At 51.4% G+C, this 16,751-nt stretch overlaps 2 protein-coding genes across 12 annotated transcripts in view; both read left to right on the top strand.

Moving 5' to 3' along the window:
• Positions 1–1,075: 1,075 nt before the first annotated feature.
• On the top strand, positions 1,076–6,795 carry LOC310890283 (zinc phosphodiesterase ELAC protein 1-like). 7 transcript variants are annotated; one of them, XM_083819110.1, is made up of 5 exons: positions 1,076–1,136; positions 1,637–2,408; positions 3,084–3,262; positions 4,765–5,232; positions 5,850–6,795. In XM_083819110.1, the coding sequence occupies exons 2-5, from the start codon at positions 2,350–2,352 to the stop codon at positions 6,311–6,313; spliced, it is 1,170 nt and encodes a 389-aa protein (XP_083675236.1). In that variant the 5' UTR covers positions 1,076–1,136; positions 1,637–2,349; the 3' UTR covers positions 6,314–6,795. The 7 variants fall into 7 exon arrangements, with proteins under 7 accessions (XP_083675236.1, XP_083675235.1, XP_083675237.1 ...); XM_083819111.1 differs by having other exon boundaries at positions 1,087–1,136; positions 1,641–2,408; XM_083819109.1 differs by lacking the exon at positions 1,637–2,408 and having other exon boundaries at positions 1,079–1,136.
• The window catches only part of LOC310890281 (mothers against decapentaplegic homolog 4), a 29,432-nt gene continuing 15,833 nt past the window's right edge, over positions 3,153–16,751 (top strand). For 2 of the 5 annotated variants that reach the window (XM_083819100.1, XM_083819103.1), the window contains exons 1-2: positions 10,672–10,812; positions 16,372–16,737. In XM_083819100.1, the coding sequence (XP_083675226.1) occupies positions 16,489–16,737 (249 nt within the window). In that variant the 5' untranslated portion in view covers positions 10,672–10,812; positions 16,372–16,488. Of the gene's footprint in view, positions 3,263–10,437; positions 10,813–16,371; positions 16,738–16,751 lie in introns of those variants that run through there. The other 3 variants (XM_083819099.1, XM_083819102.1, XM_083819101.1) reach the window with 2 other exon arrangements.

The raw sequence follows: 16,751 nt of genomic DNA on the forward strand, positions 1-16,751 counted from the left end.
ATCTGTCCAGGGCTGGCTTTACTGGGGAGGGTCATTGCTTAGTTGAAACTAAAATTGTATTTAAATGTGAACTGTTTTTTTTTTTTCTTCCTCCTTTATATGCTGTAATTCTATTGAAAAGTGTGTTCTGGTCTTCTATTTTCGTAGTAAAATGCATTCCCTTTGCCTAAATTATATTTGATTTTGTTTCTTCTAAAACCATAATGCTTGACCTATGTAGAATTTCTATGAAATCACCCAAATCACCCACATGTTTTTACTTTTAATTTTTTTTTTCCCCTTGGTCTGCTTGATTTTTGTCCCTCGATAAAGGCTCAGCAAACCAAGCAGGTAGTTGGACTGCAAGCAAAGCGATTAAAATTTTTCTCTCGGAAGTTTTTGTGGAACATCAGGCTGTTTCACAGCACTCTACACTGAGGCCTCGAAGGGTCTGAAGAATCCTTAGATATATTTTAAGAGAGAAAAAAAGAAGTCTTAGGTGTAAGAGGCCTGTGGCATCCCCTGGCACGACCGGGACGCTGCGTTTTGGGATGGGTGCAGGCTGTACCTTACAAGCAGGTGTCGTGGTGTGTCGTGTGCCATCGCACCCGCATTGCCTTCCAACGTCAGGGTGCTTCATCTAGGGGAGAAGACTTCATCGGGCGGGTAAAATTTGGGGTGAATTAGCAGGTTTTAGGTGGGTTGTTCACCTGGGGGAGCTGACTTCATCGGAGGGGGGGGCGGGGGGGAAGGGGGGATATTTGACGTGAATTATCAGGTTTTAGGTGGGTTTTTGTGACTATTTGTAAGGATTGCTGCTGAAACGCGTGTGGCAAATGAGGAGAAAGCTCCTTGCGCGTGTCCCTCAGTGCACAGCATTGGTAGTTTGCATCCTTACAGAGGAAAACGCAGCCAGCCGGCTACCACAAGCAGGGCCGGGAATCGCATAAAAACACCACTTCCACAGTCCCCAAACGTAAAAACCCCGCCGAGAGCACGGTGCCGCTCCGCCTGGCCCTCAGCAAACCCCAAAACCCCGAGGGGATGGCGATCGGGGCCCCGCTCCCCTCACGCCCAGGCCCCGGGGGAGGCCCCGCCGCCGGCCCGGCCCCGCGGAGCGCGGGCTCCGCCTGCCGCCGCCGGGGCCGCCCGCACGGGTAGGGCCGGGGCCGGGGCCGGGCTCGGGGCCGGGGAGGAGGGCGAAGGGGACCCCGGATAGCGGGGGGGGGGCCTGAGGGAAACCCGAGGGGGTCGGCCGGTGCCGATCGTGGTCGTGGCTTTCATTTTGTTCCCCTTACGGCGCGGTGCTGAGGGCGGGTGGAAGGCTACGGAGGCGCTTGTTAACCCCCCCCCCCCACCACCCCCCCTTCTGCGGCCACCACACGACCCTAAAAGCCCAATTTTTCCCCCGTTTTCCCTTCAGAGAAGCCTCAGGACAGTCTATTCACACACGCTGCCCGGCTTCCCTGTGCAGGAGGCGGCCCTGACTGGGAGCTGGCGCGCATCCGGCCGCCGCTCCGGCGGATTTTCTAATTAAAACTTGTCGTACCTGTAGTGTTGCTCCCGGAGGAACCTTAATCGCCCTCACCGTGGCTTTTTTCTTTTTTTTTTTTGCCTTCTCCTGCTTGAAACTCCTGAAAATGCTGTTTCACGCCAGCCAGTCTGGGGCGAGACGCCGAGCGCCGCAGTTGAAAGGAGAAGCGAAGCCAGGCAGTGCCAAGCATGGGCTTTGAATCCTTCTCGTCACACAGTTATGAAATATAAGCGGTTAAACTTTGATCCTGCGTATCAGGAAAGCTGATCTGAGCTTCCCTGGCTTTCCCCGAGCCTCTGCCTGCTGCTGCTGGAAGGGTACAAACGCACGGTGTAAGGCCCCAGCCCGATTCCTTCTCTTTTTCGGCTTAGAAAGTATTAATCCATGCAACATCCTCATATAAAGGAAGAGAAACCTGTAAATCTGCCTTCTGGGGATGCGACGGATGCTTCTCGTTCCCTCCCACCCCCAAAGCCAGCTAATCGTGTGCTGCATCTCGCCGTGCTTCGGAGAGCCCCGTTAATGCGGCGGCGGAAGGGACGGCTCGCGCGTGGACGGCCGTGGCAGCTCCTCCAGAAAAAAAAAAAAAAAACCAAACCCGAGAAGGTGGCAGAGCTCTGGTCTTGAACGGTACTTGAAGCTCTTTCAGGCCCAGCACAGTTGAGGAACCTGAAGGCTGAGGTTGGAGTGGAAATACACCTGAAAGCGAGGTAGAAACTAAGACTGGAGCAAACGTATTCCCTAAGGGAAGACGTCCTCGGTCTCAGTCGCGCAACAGGCAGCGTTCAGAAGATTTGTCCGGCTCCTACAGACGGGCTAAGTTCCTTATTCAGACGATGGAGCACGTAAATGAACAGCTCCGCGTACAGCAGCTGTTGGTGCAGATCCTTCTGCAATAGGTGTCACTTGATCTATCCACAGCCTGGAAGCAACGCTGCAGAAGTAAAGCAGCAATTGCTCTCAAGGACGTCGTTGCAAAGGCAAAGGAGACCCGTGCACTCCTGCCTCTTGCAGTCTCTGAAAGTTTTTTTCGAGGGAAGCGAATCCTTTCCCTCCGCAGGGCTGGGCTGGCTACATCTGAGGTCCACAGCTTGGAAATGTCAGCGGTGGTTATTTGTTCTTAGTCATTCTTAAAAGGCCTTCAGAGGAAAGCGTGTGCCTTTGGGCAGGGAAAAATGGTTGAAGGGACAGCCGTACACCCGGAGAACAGGAAAATGTCAAGTTCGAATAAAGGGAAGGAGAAATAATACCGATGTTTAAGATAAGATCATTTCCCAGTGGTTGGTATATATTTCTTTAGGTAATGAACAAAGGCCATGTCTTAGGTTTGGGCTGGATGTTTGCAGCCTTTCACTGACTTGAAAAAGAAGTCCGCCTTTGACTTATTCTGTAAATATTCTGATGTCTGAAATTTGTAGCCTACTCCAGGAGATTTTTTACAAATATTTTTCAAGGGAAGGAGAATTTGATCCTCACTCTGAAGTACGTCAGGTGCCTTCCCTTAAAGCAAAAACATTTCGTTCTTTCCCAGCATGAAGAAAAGTTCGGTGACTTAAAATCTCTCTTTCAGGTGGCATATCGACACAATTACGATGTCGATGGACATAACTTTCCTCGGAACGGGCTCAGCGTATCCCTCTCCGACAAGAGGGGCATCAGCGTTAGTGCTTCGCAGAGAAGGCGAGTGCTGGCTCTTTGACTGCGGGGAGGGAACTCAAACGCAAGTGATGAAAAGCCATCTAAAAGCAGGTTAGTGCTGTCGAAAGGGGAAAAGTTTCGTGAGATCTAAGCAAAATACTTTGCCTTCGTGCTCGCGTTACTTGAATACATAACCAAACAGGCGCATCTGCGTATGGGCGGCGGTTGCCGAACCTGCTGTGCAGTAGTCCTTGATCGCTCTACGCTGCAGAATTGTGTTTGAGAACCAAACTCTTCTGAACCAAGCTCTTCCGAATTAATTCCTTCGGCTTTGCAGTTTCAAACAGGGAGCGGAGACTGGCTTTAAACTGGCACAGCTCTGTATTTGTCTGAAGAGACAATACCTGCTGTGAAGCTGCCTGTCAAGAGGTATTAAAAAGATAAACAAATAGCTTTTGTTTTCCAGTAAAGTTGTGTGCATGCTCGGCAGCTTTATTTTGGCACATCAAGTAGGAACCAGACTTGCCCTTCCGTCGTCGTGCTTTGGTGATCTACGTCAGCAAGAGCAAATTTCTGACTCTCGCAAGCAGGTTTTAAATGGAATTACCAGTTTATAAACACAAAGGTAACCTCCTGCTCCCTCAAAATCTGAAGCTGCCAGGGGATTTAGTGTACAGGTGAATAGGCCGAAGTAGCGATCATTACTAAATCCTTCTTAAATCAAAACAAACATTTGGTCTTTTCCATTGCTTAGTTTTAACAGATGATGAAAATGCTAAAACAGCTGCCGAGGCTTCCTGTCACGCAAAAAACTGTGGTTTTTTGGGTTCCCTGACATCTTCCTGCCCACAAACCGCAACACGGGAGATGCTGCACATTTTGGTGGTTGCCCACTTTGCAGAGAAGAGCACCCAGGAAAACATAAGCTGGCTACTCAAAGAAGGGACAGCAGGGTAACTGGAATAATATATCTGGTTGTGGTGTCGTTTTTGTTTAAGTATGACTTCCCTGGAAGGAGAAAAGGCCACCAAAAGACTTGGGCGCCAAAGGACACCAACAAACGCAGCTGGGATGTGAAGCTCAGATCTTTACGTGCAACTTTTCAGCCGTTTGAAACAAACCGGGAGGGAACCGTGAGGTTCTTGCGTTTTAAAGAACTTTGAAATCAAAAACCGGATGCTTTTTATATTTTTGTTTTTTTAAATTTAAGATCATTTCACGTGCTAAATTCCAAACTAGCAACGGCACAGAGTCCGCCTTATGTTTCATTCGTCCACAGTTTCCATGTAACGCATCGACCACTTTCCAGCACTTATTTGCATCTGAGTATGGCAGATGCCACCAGTCAATTCTGTTCCGTGCTTTTGGCACCTTTTGTTTAGCAGCAATTAAAACGTTGATCGCAGCAGCCTCTTCTTGACAAAACACTTGCAAGCCAAAATAAGCTTTGTGTTGAAACTCATCACCGTGGTGGAAAAAAAAAATACTTTGTGGTTTAGGATTTAGGTCTTAAACACTGGTTTATTTTCACTTCCCCCCATCCTCTTTTTCCACCTCTTGCCGAAAAGAGATTTAATTTCTATCTTTTCTTCCCCTTCTGTTCTTATCGATAGGCAGAATAACCAAGATTTTCATAACTCATCTTCACGGAGACCATTTTTTTGGGCTTCCCGGCCTGCTGTGTACGCTTAGCCTCCAAAGTAGCCCTGACCCGAACAAACCAGCCGTCGATATTTACGGACCAATTGGACTGAGAAACTTCATCTGGAGGACCATGGAGCTCTCCCACTCCCAACTTCTCTTTCCCTACGTTGTCCACGAGCTTGTCCCTACACGGGACCAGTGCCCTGCAGAAGAATTTAAAGAATTTTCTGATTTGGCCAGAGACGAGGCATCTCCCCAGGAAGCCCAGGGGAGAATTCTCCACCTGGATCCCGTGGAAAACTCTTACTTGCTGTTCGACAACGAGCAGCTGGTTGTGAAAGCATTTCGCCTGTTTCACCGCGTTCCTTCCTTCGGCTTCGTAGTGGAAGAGAAGCCCCGGACTGGTAAACTCAACGTACAGAAACTGAAAGACCTTGGTAACTTACTACGACTTATTTTACCTCTTTTTATTTTTTTTTTAATGCCTAAACGCATGCGTTCAAGCTTAGCGACTCCAGCTTTCAGCAAATTTAACACCGTGGGGTTCACAGGCAGCTGCAATCTTTTTCTGACAACCTTTCTAGGGTTTCTGTTAAATCAGGGCTGCTGCGTCGCTCTGTAATCCATTCCGATTCCGTCTTCTGTTTTCTAGTAAAGAGGTTTTAATACGTTTATGCCACCGCAGCAGTCTGACTTGGTGTGTAACACCGATGCCCCTTAATATCGCAGCCTGTTCTCCTTCTAAGAGGAGTAAACAAGCTCAGAAAGGCTTAAAAAGCGTACTGTGGCTTTCTGAGGAAGGCATGGCAGTGCGTTTGCATGAATCTATTGATTTTCATATGAGGAATGCAACTTTTCTTCAAAAGCACTTCCCGATAAGGTTACGCGCTCGTTAGTTGTACGAACTATATGAGTTGTCGGTTGCTGCTTATATTGAGGTCGTGTTTTTTCAGTAAGGCAGCTCTACGCGTAGCGAATCTCATCTCGAGCGGTATTTTCTTTCGACCTAACGCTCGCCGCGGTACTTACGGACTCTTTTGCCTCTCTTCGCCAGGAGTTCAGCCAGGTCCTTTGTACGGGAAACTGAAGAACGGAATGGCCGTCGTCCTAGAAAACGGGAGAACGATTTCTCCTTCAGATGTCTTAGAAGACCCCATTCCTGGCAGAAAAATCTGTATTTTGGGGGATTGTTCGGGGGTGGTTGGAGACGCAGCTGCGAGGCTTTGCCGCGAAGCAGATTTGCTGATTCACGAAGCCACGCTGGACGATACCCAAGAGGAGAAGGCCAGGGAGCATGGCCATAGCACTCCAAAAGTGGCATCTGATTTTGCCAAGCTGTGTAGAGTTAAGAAACTGGTCTTGACTCACTTCAGCCAGCGGTACAAACCAGCTGCGCAGGTAGGTGAGGGAGACACCGATGTCACTGAACTGAAGCGACAGGCAGAGGCAGTGTTAGGCGGTCAAGAAGTAGCGTTAGCCGAGGATTTTATGACAATAGAGATCCCGATGAAAAAGTGAAAACAGCGGTATTAGGGAATTCTGTAGGAAGACACAAAGTAGGAGGGCGCTGGTGGCACTTAAAAATAACGGTAGGGTTTCTCGCATCCAAATGAATTCACTTCTGTGGCACGCAGGGAATAGTTGCAAACGGGAGGGAGCACCAGGTACAGTTATCGTTGCTTTTGTAAAGCAAGAAGAAAGGATCCTCAAACGTCTGGAATTGGGAAGAAATGTGTAGGTGGCTGCTGCAGGCACCTCGCCTCTCCAGGGCAGGCACGAGCCCGGGGGTTTTGCTTAGACTGCAGGTTCCTAGAGGAAAGCACCGTCTTTAAACAACCCTCTGGAAGGTTCTGCGCCAGAATTCAAAGTATTTTCTCTGTTAGAAGCCTTTGAATAACAGCTGTTTCAAACTTCCATGCAGCATTTTGTGGCTATTTATCTGATTTCTATGCAGGAGGACTGTCGCTCTGAAACCAATAAAGCATTTCTAGCTCTGCCAAGTACTTGTAACCGGTGGTGGTGTTCGAGTTGAAAGCCTTGCATAACACTCCCTTTACAAAATCCCTTTGCGTACGAGCTTTTCTCATAAATAAACACAGTTCGGGCTTCCTGTCAAAAGTGGATCGCTCCGAATTCATGTAAAGGTCTGAAGTTTGAGCTCCGTTTGCGCACCTCTTCCCCGCGCCACTAAAGCTTTGAAGGTATGCTCTGGAAGTCTTTCGGCGGGTGAAAGCGGTCTTCCCTAAAGTGCTCCTCCAAGCACGTTTTCAAAGACGAATTCTCCTGATAAAAGCATATTTCTAGTTGTAGAAATACACCTGTGGGAGGAATTTCACCTGTTTCTGCAATGACTTTATTCCTTCCAGTTAAGGGACGCGTAGACCAGCTTTAAATTTATGTCCTTCTCTTCCCCGCGTCAAAACAAACCAGAAGTTGGAGCTGCCCAAACCTTAGCTCAATTTTCCGGTCAAAAATTAAATTGGTGTATTTTGAAAAAGGGATAGTAAATATGTTTCCCTTGCTGTGGGTTCCTGAAAGCTGAAATACTTAGTAACTTTCTAATAAACATGTAAAAATTTGGCAGGTTTTGAGCTGGTGAGAGAAGGAAGTTGAAGTTTGCGTATAAATTTTCTGTACTCTTCACATTTTCTTCAATAAAGAGTGTACTTGGCTGTAGTTAAGCAACAATCCGAAGAAAAATAGGAGTGTGGTTTCCTAATATTTGGCTAAACTAATCGAAATAAATCGGATTCTTATCCCTATCCTTCTGTAACTCGGAACCGAATTACACCAGCATTAATGTTTTGTATCTGTGCTTAAAATGCACAGAGGAAGCCTTCGATTTCTTTAACAAATACTTAGCGGGAAGAGTTGCGAGCTTGAGGGAGATGACTTCTGGAGCAGAAACCCATCGATCTCCGTGACTTCTCTCCTAAAAATGGTGTAAAGGCATCACAGAATCACAGAATCACAGAATCACCTAGGTTGGAAGAGACCTCCAAGGTCACCCAGTCCAACCTCTGACCTAACGCTAACAAGTCCTCCACTAAACCGTATCACTAAGCTCTACATCTAAACGTCTTTTGAAGACCTCCAGGGATGGCGACTCAACCACTTCCCCGGGCAGCCCGTTGCAATGCCTAACAACCCTTTCGGTAAAGAAGTTCTTCCTAACATCCAACCTAAAAGCCTGAAGACTACACGGTAGCACGTTCTCTCCATCCAGAAATTGTTTTGCTTTTGGAAGGTGGATAATATGCTGGGCGTTCGTAGCAGGTGCAGAGACCTAACATCACACTCTGCTCTTCGTAGCGAAGAGCTGAGCAGCCTCCGTCCGCTCCACGATCCCAAAGCGGGAGAAGAGCGGCGGCGTAAGAACGGTTTCGTTTGGGGCTAGGAGAGCGAGGAGAAGAGCGTCCCTAAGTGAACCAGAAGGCCAGGTCCTCTGCAAATATTAGGTCAAGTATGAGGTCCTGGCACAGAGTTGAGGTGTCCGTGCTTTTTTATGGCCATTTCTTCTGTGTGGGCCATCGAAAAAAGGAAATGCAGCTTTAATCTGCGAGTTCCCTGGCCTATATTAAGGCCAAATTGGCTACACGGCTGTCATTTTTACAAAGTTTCTTTTTTTTTGGATGTTGGTGAAAGGGGGTACGTTCCGTGCTGGGAATTCCTACGGGTTTTCTTTAATAGGTTTTAGCGTTGGTAATCAAGTTCGAGCCGTCTCTTTTTTAGCAGGCCCGCGTGGCTCCGCTTGCCACGGTCCGCCAAAAAATTCGGACCGAAAACTGTTTTCTCCACGCTTTTTATCTTCCCGTCGACCACTTGCTAATTACCGCGGCACAAAAATCCCTTCGCGTTAAAACGTTATCTGCCCGAGAGTCTCCGGCGTGACAGCACGTAAGCGATGGGCTAATCCGCTCGGAAGCTCGTTAGTGCTCCAGACGGCGATTTGGGCCACCTCGGGCGGCGAGAAATCCCCCGGGCTTGGCTTCCCCTTTTCGTCTTTAGACGCGTTCAAAGTTAAGAAACACTTCACCCTGGAGAGGAAAATTAAAAAAAAAAAGGGGGAAAAAAAATAAAAACCAACGTGAGAACCTGTGCAGCTCGTTCTCGTTTTAATCCTAACAGGCACGTCGAGGTGCTGAATTTCTCCCAGGCGCGGGCGGATGTTGTGGCGATGACGATTTCGGAGCTTTAAATAGCTTATTTTTCCAAATTTCTTCCGCTTCCCTGGAAGGGTTCCCCTAAATTTGCTTCCCTTTTAAGCCGGTACCGGCAGAGGGACGCGATAAATGGCGAAACCTGCTTTTTTATATATATATGGGAAATATATATATATATGGGAAATAAAACGGGAGGTTTAGCAACAGCAGAGGCAGAACAAGTCGCAGGAATTCGATCGATTTTGGCGTTTGGGGCTTGAACGTGCCCCGTTAAACTGATCGCTCCAGCCCCGGCTTTGGGTATCGGGGGAAACGTTTGCATCGAAAGGGGTTTGTAGGGCCGGGGTTTGGGGTTTCGTGGCCGAGCTGGCAGCTCGCTCGCACCTGCTGCTAGGACTTTGTGGAAGCCTGCCCTGAATTTCCTTACACCCGCTTCCCTTTTTCGCCTGTCCCCTTCCAAACAAAACGTCGCCCCTAAACACGGCTGCCCCGTGGAAAGACGCCCCAAAGGCGGCAGCACCGGCCCCAAAAGCCTCAGCCCCTGGTGCCAGGTGGCGTTTGGTGGGGTGCCTCTGTGGGGTTTTGCATTTATGGGGCTTGAATTTAATGGATTTGCATTTATGGGGCTTGAATTCGAAGGGCTTTGCATTTATGGGGCTTGAATGTGAAGGATTTTGCATTTATGGGGCTTGAATTTTGGCGGTTTTGCATTTATGGGGTTTTCACTTAGGGGGTTTGCGTTTGTAGAGCTGTGCGTTTCTTGGGGTTTCGTTCGTGGGGTTTTGCGTTTGTGGGGTTTACATTTATGGGGTTTGTGTTTGTGGGACTGTGCGTTTCTTGGGGTTTCGTTGGTGAGGTTTGGCGTTTGTGGGGTTTGGCATTTGTGGGGTTTGGTAGTTGTGGGGCTTTGTAGTTGTGGGGCTTTGTAGTTGTAGGGTTTTGTAGTTGTAGGGTTTTGCAGTTGTGGGGTTTTGCACTTGTGGGGTTTGGTAGTTGTGGGGCTTTGTACTTGTGGGGTTTTGCACTTGTGGGGTTTGGTAGTTGTGGGGCTTTGTAGTTGTAAGGTTTTGTAGTTGTGGGGTTCTGCACTTGTGGGGTTTTGTAGTTGTGGGGTTTTGTAGTTGTAGGGTTTTGTAGTTGTGGGGTTTTGTAGTTGTGGGGTTTTGTAGTCGTAGGGTTTTGTAGTTGTGGGGCTTTGTAGTTGTGGGGTTTTGTAGTTGTGGGGTTCTGCACTTGTGGGGTTTTGTAGTTGTGGCGTTCTGCACTTGTGGGGCTTTGCACTTGTGGGGTTTGGCACTTGTGGGGCTTTGCACTTGTGGGGTTTGGCACTTGCGGGGCTTCCATCCGCAGGCTTTGCCCTTAGAGCGCTTACCCTCGCAGGGCCGCGCGCCCGTCGGGGTTCCGCTTGCGGAATCGCCTCAGCGGCTGGCCCCGTGCGGGGCCGCCCCGCGGGCCCGCCCTTTCCCAACCCCTCGCGGCGCGGCGGTTGCCCGGATGTGGCGCATGCGCGGCGGCGGCCCGGACGTGTCGGCGGCGGAGCGCGAGCGGCCGGAGCGCGGCCCCCCCGCCCCCCGCCGCCATCACCGGCGGCCGCCGCCGCAGCCCCGGGGCCGTGACGGGGCGGCCGGGCCCGGCCCTGCCCTGCCCTCCGCAGCCGCTCAGCGCCGCCGCCGCCGCCGCAAGCCGGGGCGGGGAGGGCGGGCCGGGGCGGGGGGGCGGCTGAGGAGGAGGAGGAGGAAAGAGGAGGAGGAGGAGGAGGAGGAAGGAGGACGAGGCCCGGCCCTGCTCTCCGCGCCGCTCCGCCGCACCGGGGCCGGCCCCGTCAGCGCGGCCGCGCCCGGAGAGCGGCCCCAGGTAACATCCGCGCCCGGCAGCACGCTGAGCCCCGCCGGGACCCCCCCCCCACGCACACACTTCAGGCCCGGGGGGCTGCCCCCCCCCCACAGGGCTCCCCTCAGAGGCGCCGCTGTCACCCCCCCCCCCGCCCCCTGTGGCGGCCCGGGGCTGTCCCAGGGCCCCTGGAGGGCTCCGGGACCTCCTCCGCTAGGCCTGGTCCCCGCCGTTCCCCGAGCTCCTGGCCGTGGTTTCCGTGCCCAGCTCTTCCCGGCCCTCCTCTGCCCGCGAAGGAGCTCCTGGGATTTTGCTCGTTGCATAAGCACGCTCCTTCGATCCGCCGCCGACGGAAAGTTTGCTTTCCCCGGAGCCGGGAGCCCGCAGAGAAGCGGTCAGCTAACTCCCCTCCAGCTGCTCGGGAGCCTCCTTAGCAAAGGAGCCTCCGAAGGCTCCTCGCACAATAGGCGGTCGAGTTGGGAGCGAGGAGAACAAAGGTTCGCCGGGCAGCCCCTTAGGGTCCGCCGGGAACATCGGGACGCCGTTTTCCCCACGTCGCTATCCTCCCAAAAAAACCCCACTACTTTGGCTCAGGGCTGGGATTCGCCACGCTTCCTTTACCCGGAGTTGCTTCTTGATTTTTTTTATTTTTTTTTTTTTCCCCCGAAGCTCGAACGCGGAGAACGTTATCCCCGCGCCGATTGCGACGAGGAGCAGATGTTATCTCGCGCACCTAGCGCCGGGGTATCGAAACGTTGGCTGCGAGCGAGGGATCGGTGCTCCTGCCTGAGCGAGGCTCCGCTCTCGTTGCTGGCTTCAGCCGCAATTGTTTCCTCTGTTTGTGAGGTTCGGGCAAATTGCTGTTTGCCCTCGCCGAGGGAAGCCTCCTGCGGGAAGATGGGGCTTGTAGGATGCTCCGAGGAAGAGCCCAGCCCAGGTCCTGTGGCGAGGGGCCCTGCCACCTGCAGCTCGCTGCGCGCGGGCTCTTTCCCTTTTCCCCTTCGCCCCTTCCTCGCCCGCCGGTGCTGGGATAGGCAGGGGGACAGGCACCGAGTCCCCGCTGGGGTGGCTCGGACAGAGCAGCTGAAAAGGGGTTCGCTGCCCTTCCTCGTCTCGTGCTGTAACGTCCAGTGGTCTTCCTTCTCTGACCGTACAGAAGCCTGTATTGAAAAGAGGAGTTTTTTTTTGAGCTGGGTGCTTTCTCAAAAACAAACAAACAAACAAAAAAACAACAGACAAAGGGAGGGAAGGGGAAGCCAAGAGGCGAAGTGCACCTCTGTAGGATTTAAAATCCGTGCACGCGCAGCTGTACCGGCAGAGTGGTGCCGCCTTCTCCATCCTGTCCTGCCCCCCCCCCCCCCCCCCCCACGCGCTCAGATCGGAAGGCGAGATAAGGATTTTGTTTTTTTTCCTAACCGTGCACTTGCTTTAAGATGGACTAGTCGCCCCTCGGAGCTGTCGTAAAACTCTTTCTCGGTATTCCGACGAGCGCCAGCCCTCGCCGTGCAGAGCAGAGTTAGCGTAGCGCCTTTTCCGTGCTCTTCTCTCCCTCCTCAATGCGAATTGTTCTCACGTCTGCAAATGTTTCGGTCCCGCTCGCCCCCGTGGGCGAGTAGATAACAGTCTGCTGGAAAGTCTCCGCAGGCGAATCGCTGCTTCATATCTTCATCGAATCGCGAGCTGCCTTTTGTTTCATCAGTTTACGGATTTCCTTTTTTTTTTTCTTTTCTTTATCGTCTGTATCACCGCTGCGTTATTGGAAGAGCAAAACTCCGGAGCCGCGTTTCGGCGGTTCGGAGCACTCCGCTGCACGCGCTGCTTTTCCGCCGCCTTTGTGTCGGGCTAATTTTGGAGGCAACCGAGCTTATGCAAGAGCCTCGCTAGGCTTTTATTCGCGTGAAACGTTTCTAGCAAGGTGGCAATTCGGCTGCTATTCTGACGAGCCCGTTCGCTCGCGTTGTGTTAGCGCTGCCTGGGATCAAAACGCTCCAAATCCCTGACGGGGATGGCTGAGAGCGGGGCTCGTGCTCCCACGAGCAGCTTCAAGCAAACAACGCTTATTATTATTTTTTTTCCCTTGGGTATCTTCTCCAGAAAAAAAAAAATCCTTTAGGTTTACGACTTGGAAATGAAGTTTGATCGTTAGGATTTTATTTTTTTTGGCATTTATTTCCCGTCCCCTGCTATTTGGGATGTTTGGCGCCCTTCTCCTGAGCATCTCTGGGCTTTCACCGCCGTATCGGGAGCTTCTTGCCTGCGAGGCTGCTTCCCTTTGGCATCGAAAGCTTCCCAAAAGTCCGGCGTTACCCTTCCACCTACACAGAAACGGTTCTTCCAGTTGCGCCGAGGACGCCCCGTGCGTGTATTTACATAAACACACATAAATATAACGCTTTGCTTTTTAAAAATACACCACTTAACGTTTCCTTTTAAAACCTAAAATGTCAAAAACTGCGATTCGGTCGCTCCTGACGACACCGCTCCTCGGCGCGCCACGTCCAGCCACCAGCCTTAAGGCTCTCCGCTTCTCTCTCGGCTGGAAAAGAAGCGGTTTGCCGTGGAAAACGAGGGATAAAACACGCTGAGAAAGTGACCTGGAGCGGGGGGGGGGGTAGTTTTTGGCCTTCCGCCCCTACCTTAAAGTAATTATCCGGTGGCATTTGGACCGGCGCATTTTTAGAGCCGGCTTCCTCGGTGAATTCGAGCCCTGCGCAGCTGCGCCTGGCTCCAACCCTACTGGAAACGAGGCGGGTAGTGTGTCACGGCCCCGGCGGGGCCGGGATTAACCGCCTTGCCCGAGCTCTGTCGGCTTGCAGCCCGCTGGATCGTGTTCCTCCGCGCTGCCTTCCCCTCGCATCGCCGGCCGCCGGTCGTCTCCGTTAAGCGTGCGGCGTCCCGCCCGGGCTTTGGGTTGGTTTTCTCCCCAAACCGCGAAGTTTGGCTTCTGCCGGAGGTGGGTAGCGTGCCGAGAAGCGAACGAGCTCTAATAAAGACGCAGGGTGGGCGGGAGGGTTCGGGTATTTGCTCAGCTCTGCGCCACTCTCCAAGGGGAGAGCCCGAGTTAATTTTTTCGTAGCGGTCCGCTGAGAGAGGAGCGTGTTTGCTGCGGGTCATCGGGGGTGTTTTTAGCTACCTGGCGATCCTAGCTGCTTTTTTTTCCAGACTCACCTCCTCTCTCGAGGTTCCCATTCACGTTACGGGACGTAGAGTGCCTTTTGATATATATATACGTTTTTTTTTTCAAGTTAAATGACTTTCCTTAAGGTACTTCGAAGCTCTTGGTGCCTTTTCCTCCCGTGCTCCGCTCAGGTCCCGTTACAGACGCGCGCGGGATCCTCGGAGTTGAGCTTTGCTCCGGCGCTGTCTCCCGCTGCTTTTTTCTTCACGGTCCCGTCTCTCCTCGCCACCCCTTGTCCCAAAAGTGGAATCCCGAGCGGGATGCGAGTAGGGCTCACATCCAGCGGGCCCAAAATCACTCAAACACGATGTTCTGCTGGATGTGAGCCTTGTCTGCGAAGGCTGTCGGCTGAAAACACGCAGCGGTGAGGTGGCGTCTCGCTTTTATTTGCACGCACGCGAAAGTAACGCAGTCAGAAGGCGTCAGGGCACCTCCTGAACGCGTCACTCGATCGAAGGTAGGCTCCTCGAGCCGTTTCGGGGAGCGTTTCGGTTCGCGGAGCGGGGCTTCTCTGCAAAAACGCTCTTAAATGCTTCAGGTGCTTCCCGAGAAACGTCGCGGCGTTTGTCGATGCGCCGCTAGCCGCTCTCTCACCCGCTTTCCGGGGCTCCAAAGCCCGAGATGAAACGCGGCGTGGGGAGGGATTCGAAGGGAAGCCTCCCGAATCACCCCGCAGTTGCAGCGTCGCAAATCCCCGACAAGTGGCCCGGCTTTGTAAAACTGCTGAGCGCTCACAAGCTCCTGTCGAGTGCGGTGGCAGCTGGGAGGGGGGTGACTCAACGTTTCTGAAGATCGTGCCGCTTGAACGAGGATTTCTTTGCTGGAGTTGCTTCCTCCGAAAGCCGGCGAGCGAAATTCTCATCCCGTAGTTCAAGGGGCGCGCGGAGCCGCGTGCCCGGTGCTGAGCGTTACATTTAAGGCTCTTTGGGCTTCATCTGGTCGCTCATTTCGGATTATTTACGCGTGTCTAATCCGGGATGCCGCCTTACGGTGAAGGAGAACGATGTCCCGGCGAGCTTTTCCAGCTTCACGCGAGCGCGGGTTGCCATGGAGAACGACTGGCAGAGTTCAGCGTGACTTTTAAAAGAGGCTTACCGAGTCGAAGCGCTGGAAAAAAAAAAAAATAACTAGCACCGAGGGAGAAGCTTGAACGGCGAGGTGAGGCAATCCTGCTCAAACTTCTAGGGATTTGTCCTCCCGCGGGAGAAATCGGGCCCCGGAGCATCTTCGCTTAACTTTTGCGAAGAAGGCAGCGGCGTTCGTTTGAGAAAGGTGTGGTTTTTTTTATTAAGGAAAGTTTAAATTCAGCGACGTTGACGGTTTGTATTTGCTGCCGGCGTCCTACAAAGGTCAGACCACGTAGCTGGTAGGGTTGTGGCGGTGGGGTGAGTGCCTCCAGGCAGAGCTGGCTCGAAAGCGGCTTTCGGAAAACGTTAGGCTCCTTTTTTTTTTCTCTTGCAAACGCTCAGCACCCGCGTTTCTGGGTAAAGCGCGATAAAATGCGCTGACCGGTTCGATCGGGATCGCCAAAATCAGGCCAGCTCTTCCGATTCCGCGAAATGACTTGAGAAAGAGGAGGGCTGCCGTGAGAAGAATGACACGGCGACCAGAAACGACTGCGAATGCTTCTTTCTAAACGAGTTTGAAGGCTAAACGCGTAAGGGGGAGCTTACTCCTTGTTGTACATTTAGTGCAGGCAGCTCTGTTTGACGGAGACCGTTTGGAAATAGGATTCTCAGTGGCTTCACTCGCTTTATCTTGATCCAGAAGGAGCTGGAAGCAACCGAGGGAAGAGATCCTGGAATTCTCGACTAAAAAGATAGGAGCGGTGTTGATTAACGGGGAGTTGAGCTGATGGCCAGTTTTTGCCTTTTCCCATTAGCAGGAGTCTGAAGTCGGCACCTTGCTGACTCAAGCTGACGATGAAATAAGGGTGACAGATGATTCTGGTTTGCATTGGCGCTTCCTGGCTATCCCAAATTTTGTTGAAATCAGCGCCCCCCCGATTCCCAGGCGGTGTTTTTTCCTTTGTTGCATCCCGCCGGCGCAAAACGTAGGAGATCGATGCCCCTGGCCTCCTTTTCCTGACGCAGCGACTGTTCACCTAATAACCCCTGCCTTTCTAGATGTACATCCTCCGTGTACATGGATATAAACTTTTATTTAACTGCTGTTACTAGGGGAAAAACCAAAAACCTCATTTCTAAACCTGTGCAAGCAGTGTCTTAAGCATGTTTTAGCTATCACGGGACAAGCAATACAGATTTTTTTTTTTTTTTGATGTGCTTTTAATATCCTGCACTTAGCTTGCAAATAAAAGAAGCAAAAAGCCACAGACTTCCTTAGAAACATGATCTGCAATTTGTTAAAGAAACAATTCTAATGTAGATATTTTTTCCTCCTAGGTTTTACCAAGAGACAGTACATCTAACACTTAACTTGGATCATCTCTTGTTCATCAGCTTGAAAGTCATAACAGCCCCCAAAACTGACATTTGATCTGAAAGAGAAAGCTGTGACAAATGGACAATATGTCTATTACTAACACGCCAACAAGTAATGATGCTTGTCTGAGCATTGTTCACAGCTTGATGTGCCATCGCCAAGGTGGAGAGAGTGAAACTTTTGCCAAACGCGCAATTGAAAGTTTAGTTAAAAAGCTAAAGGAGAAAAAAGATGAATTGGATTCTTTGATTACAGCTATAACCACAAATGGAGCTCATCCTAGCAAGTGCGTTACAATACAGAGAACGCTGGATGGGAGGCTTCAGGTTAGTACAAGTGA

The sequence above is a fragment of the Anser anser genome, assembly GCF_964211835.1.
Source record: "Anser anser genome assembly, chromosome: Z".
NCBI lineage: Eukaryota > Metazoa > Chordata > Aves > Anseriformes > Anatidae > Anser > Anser anser.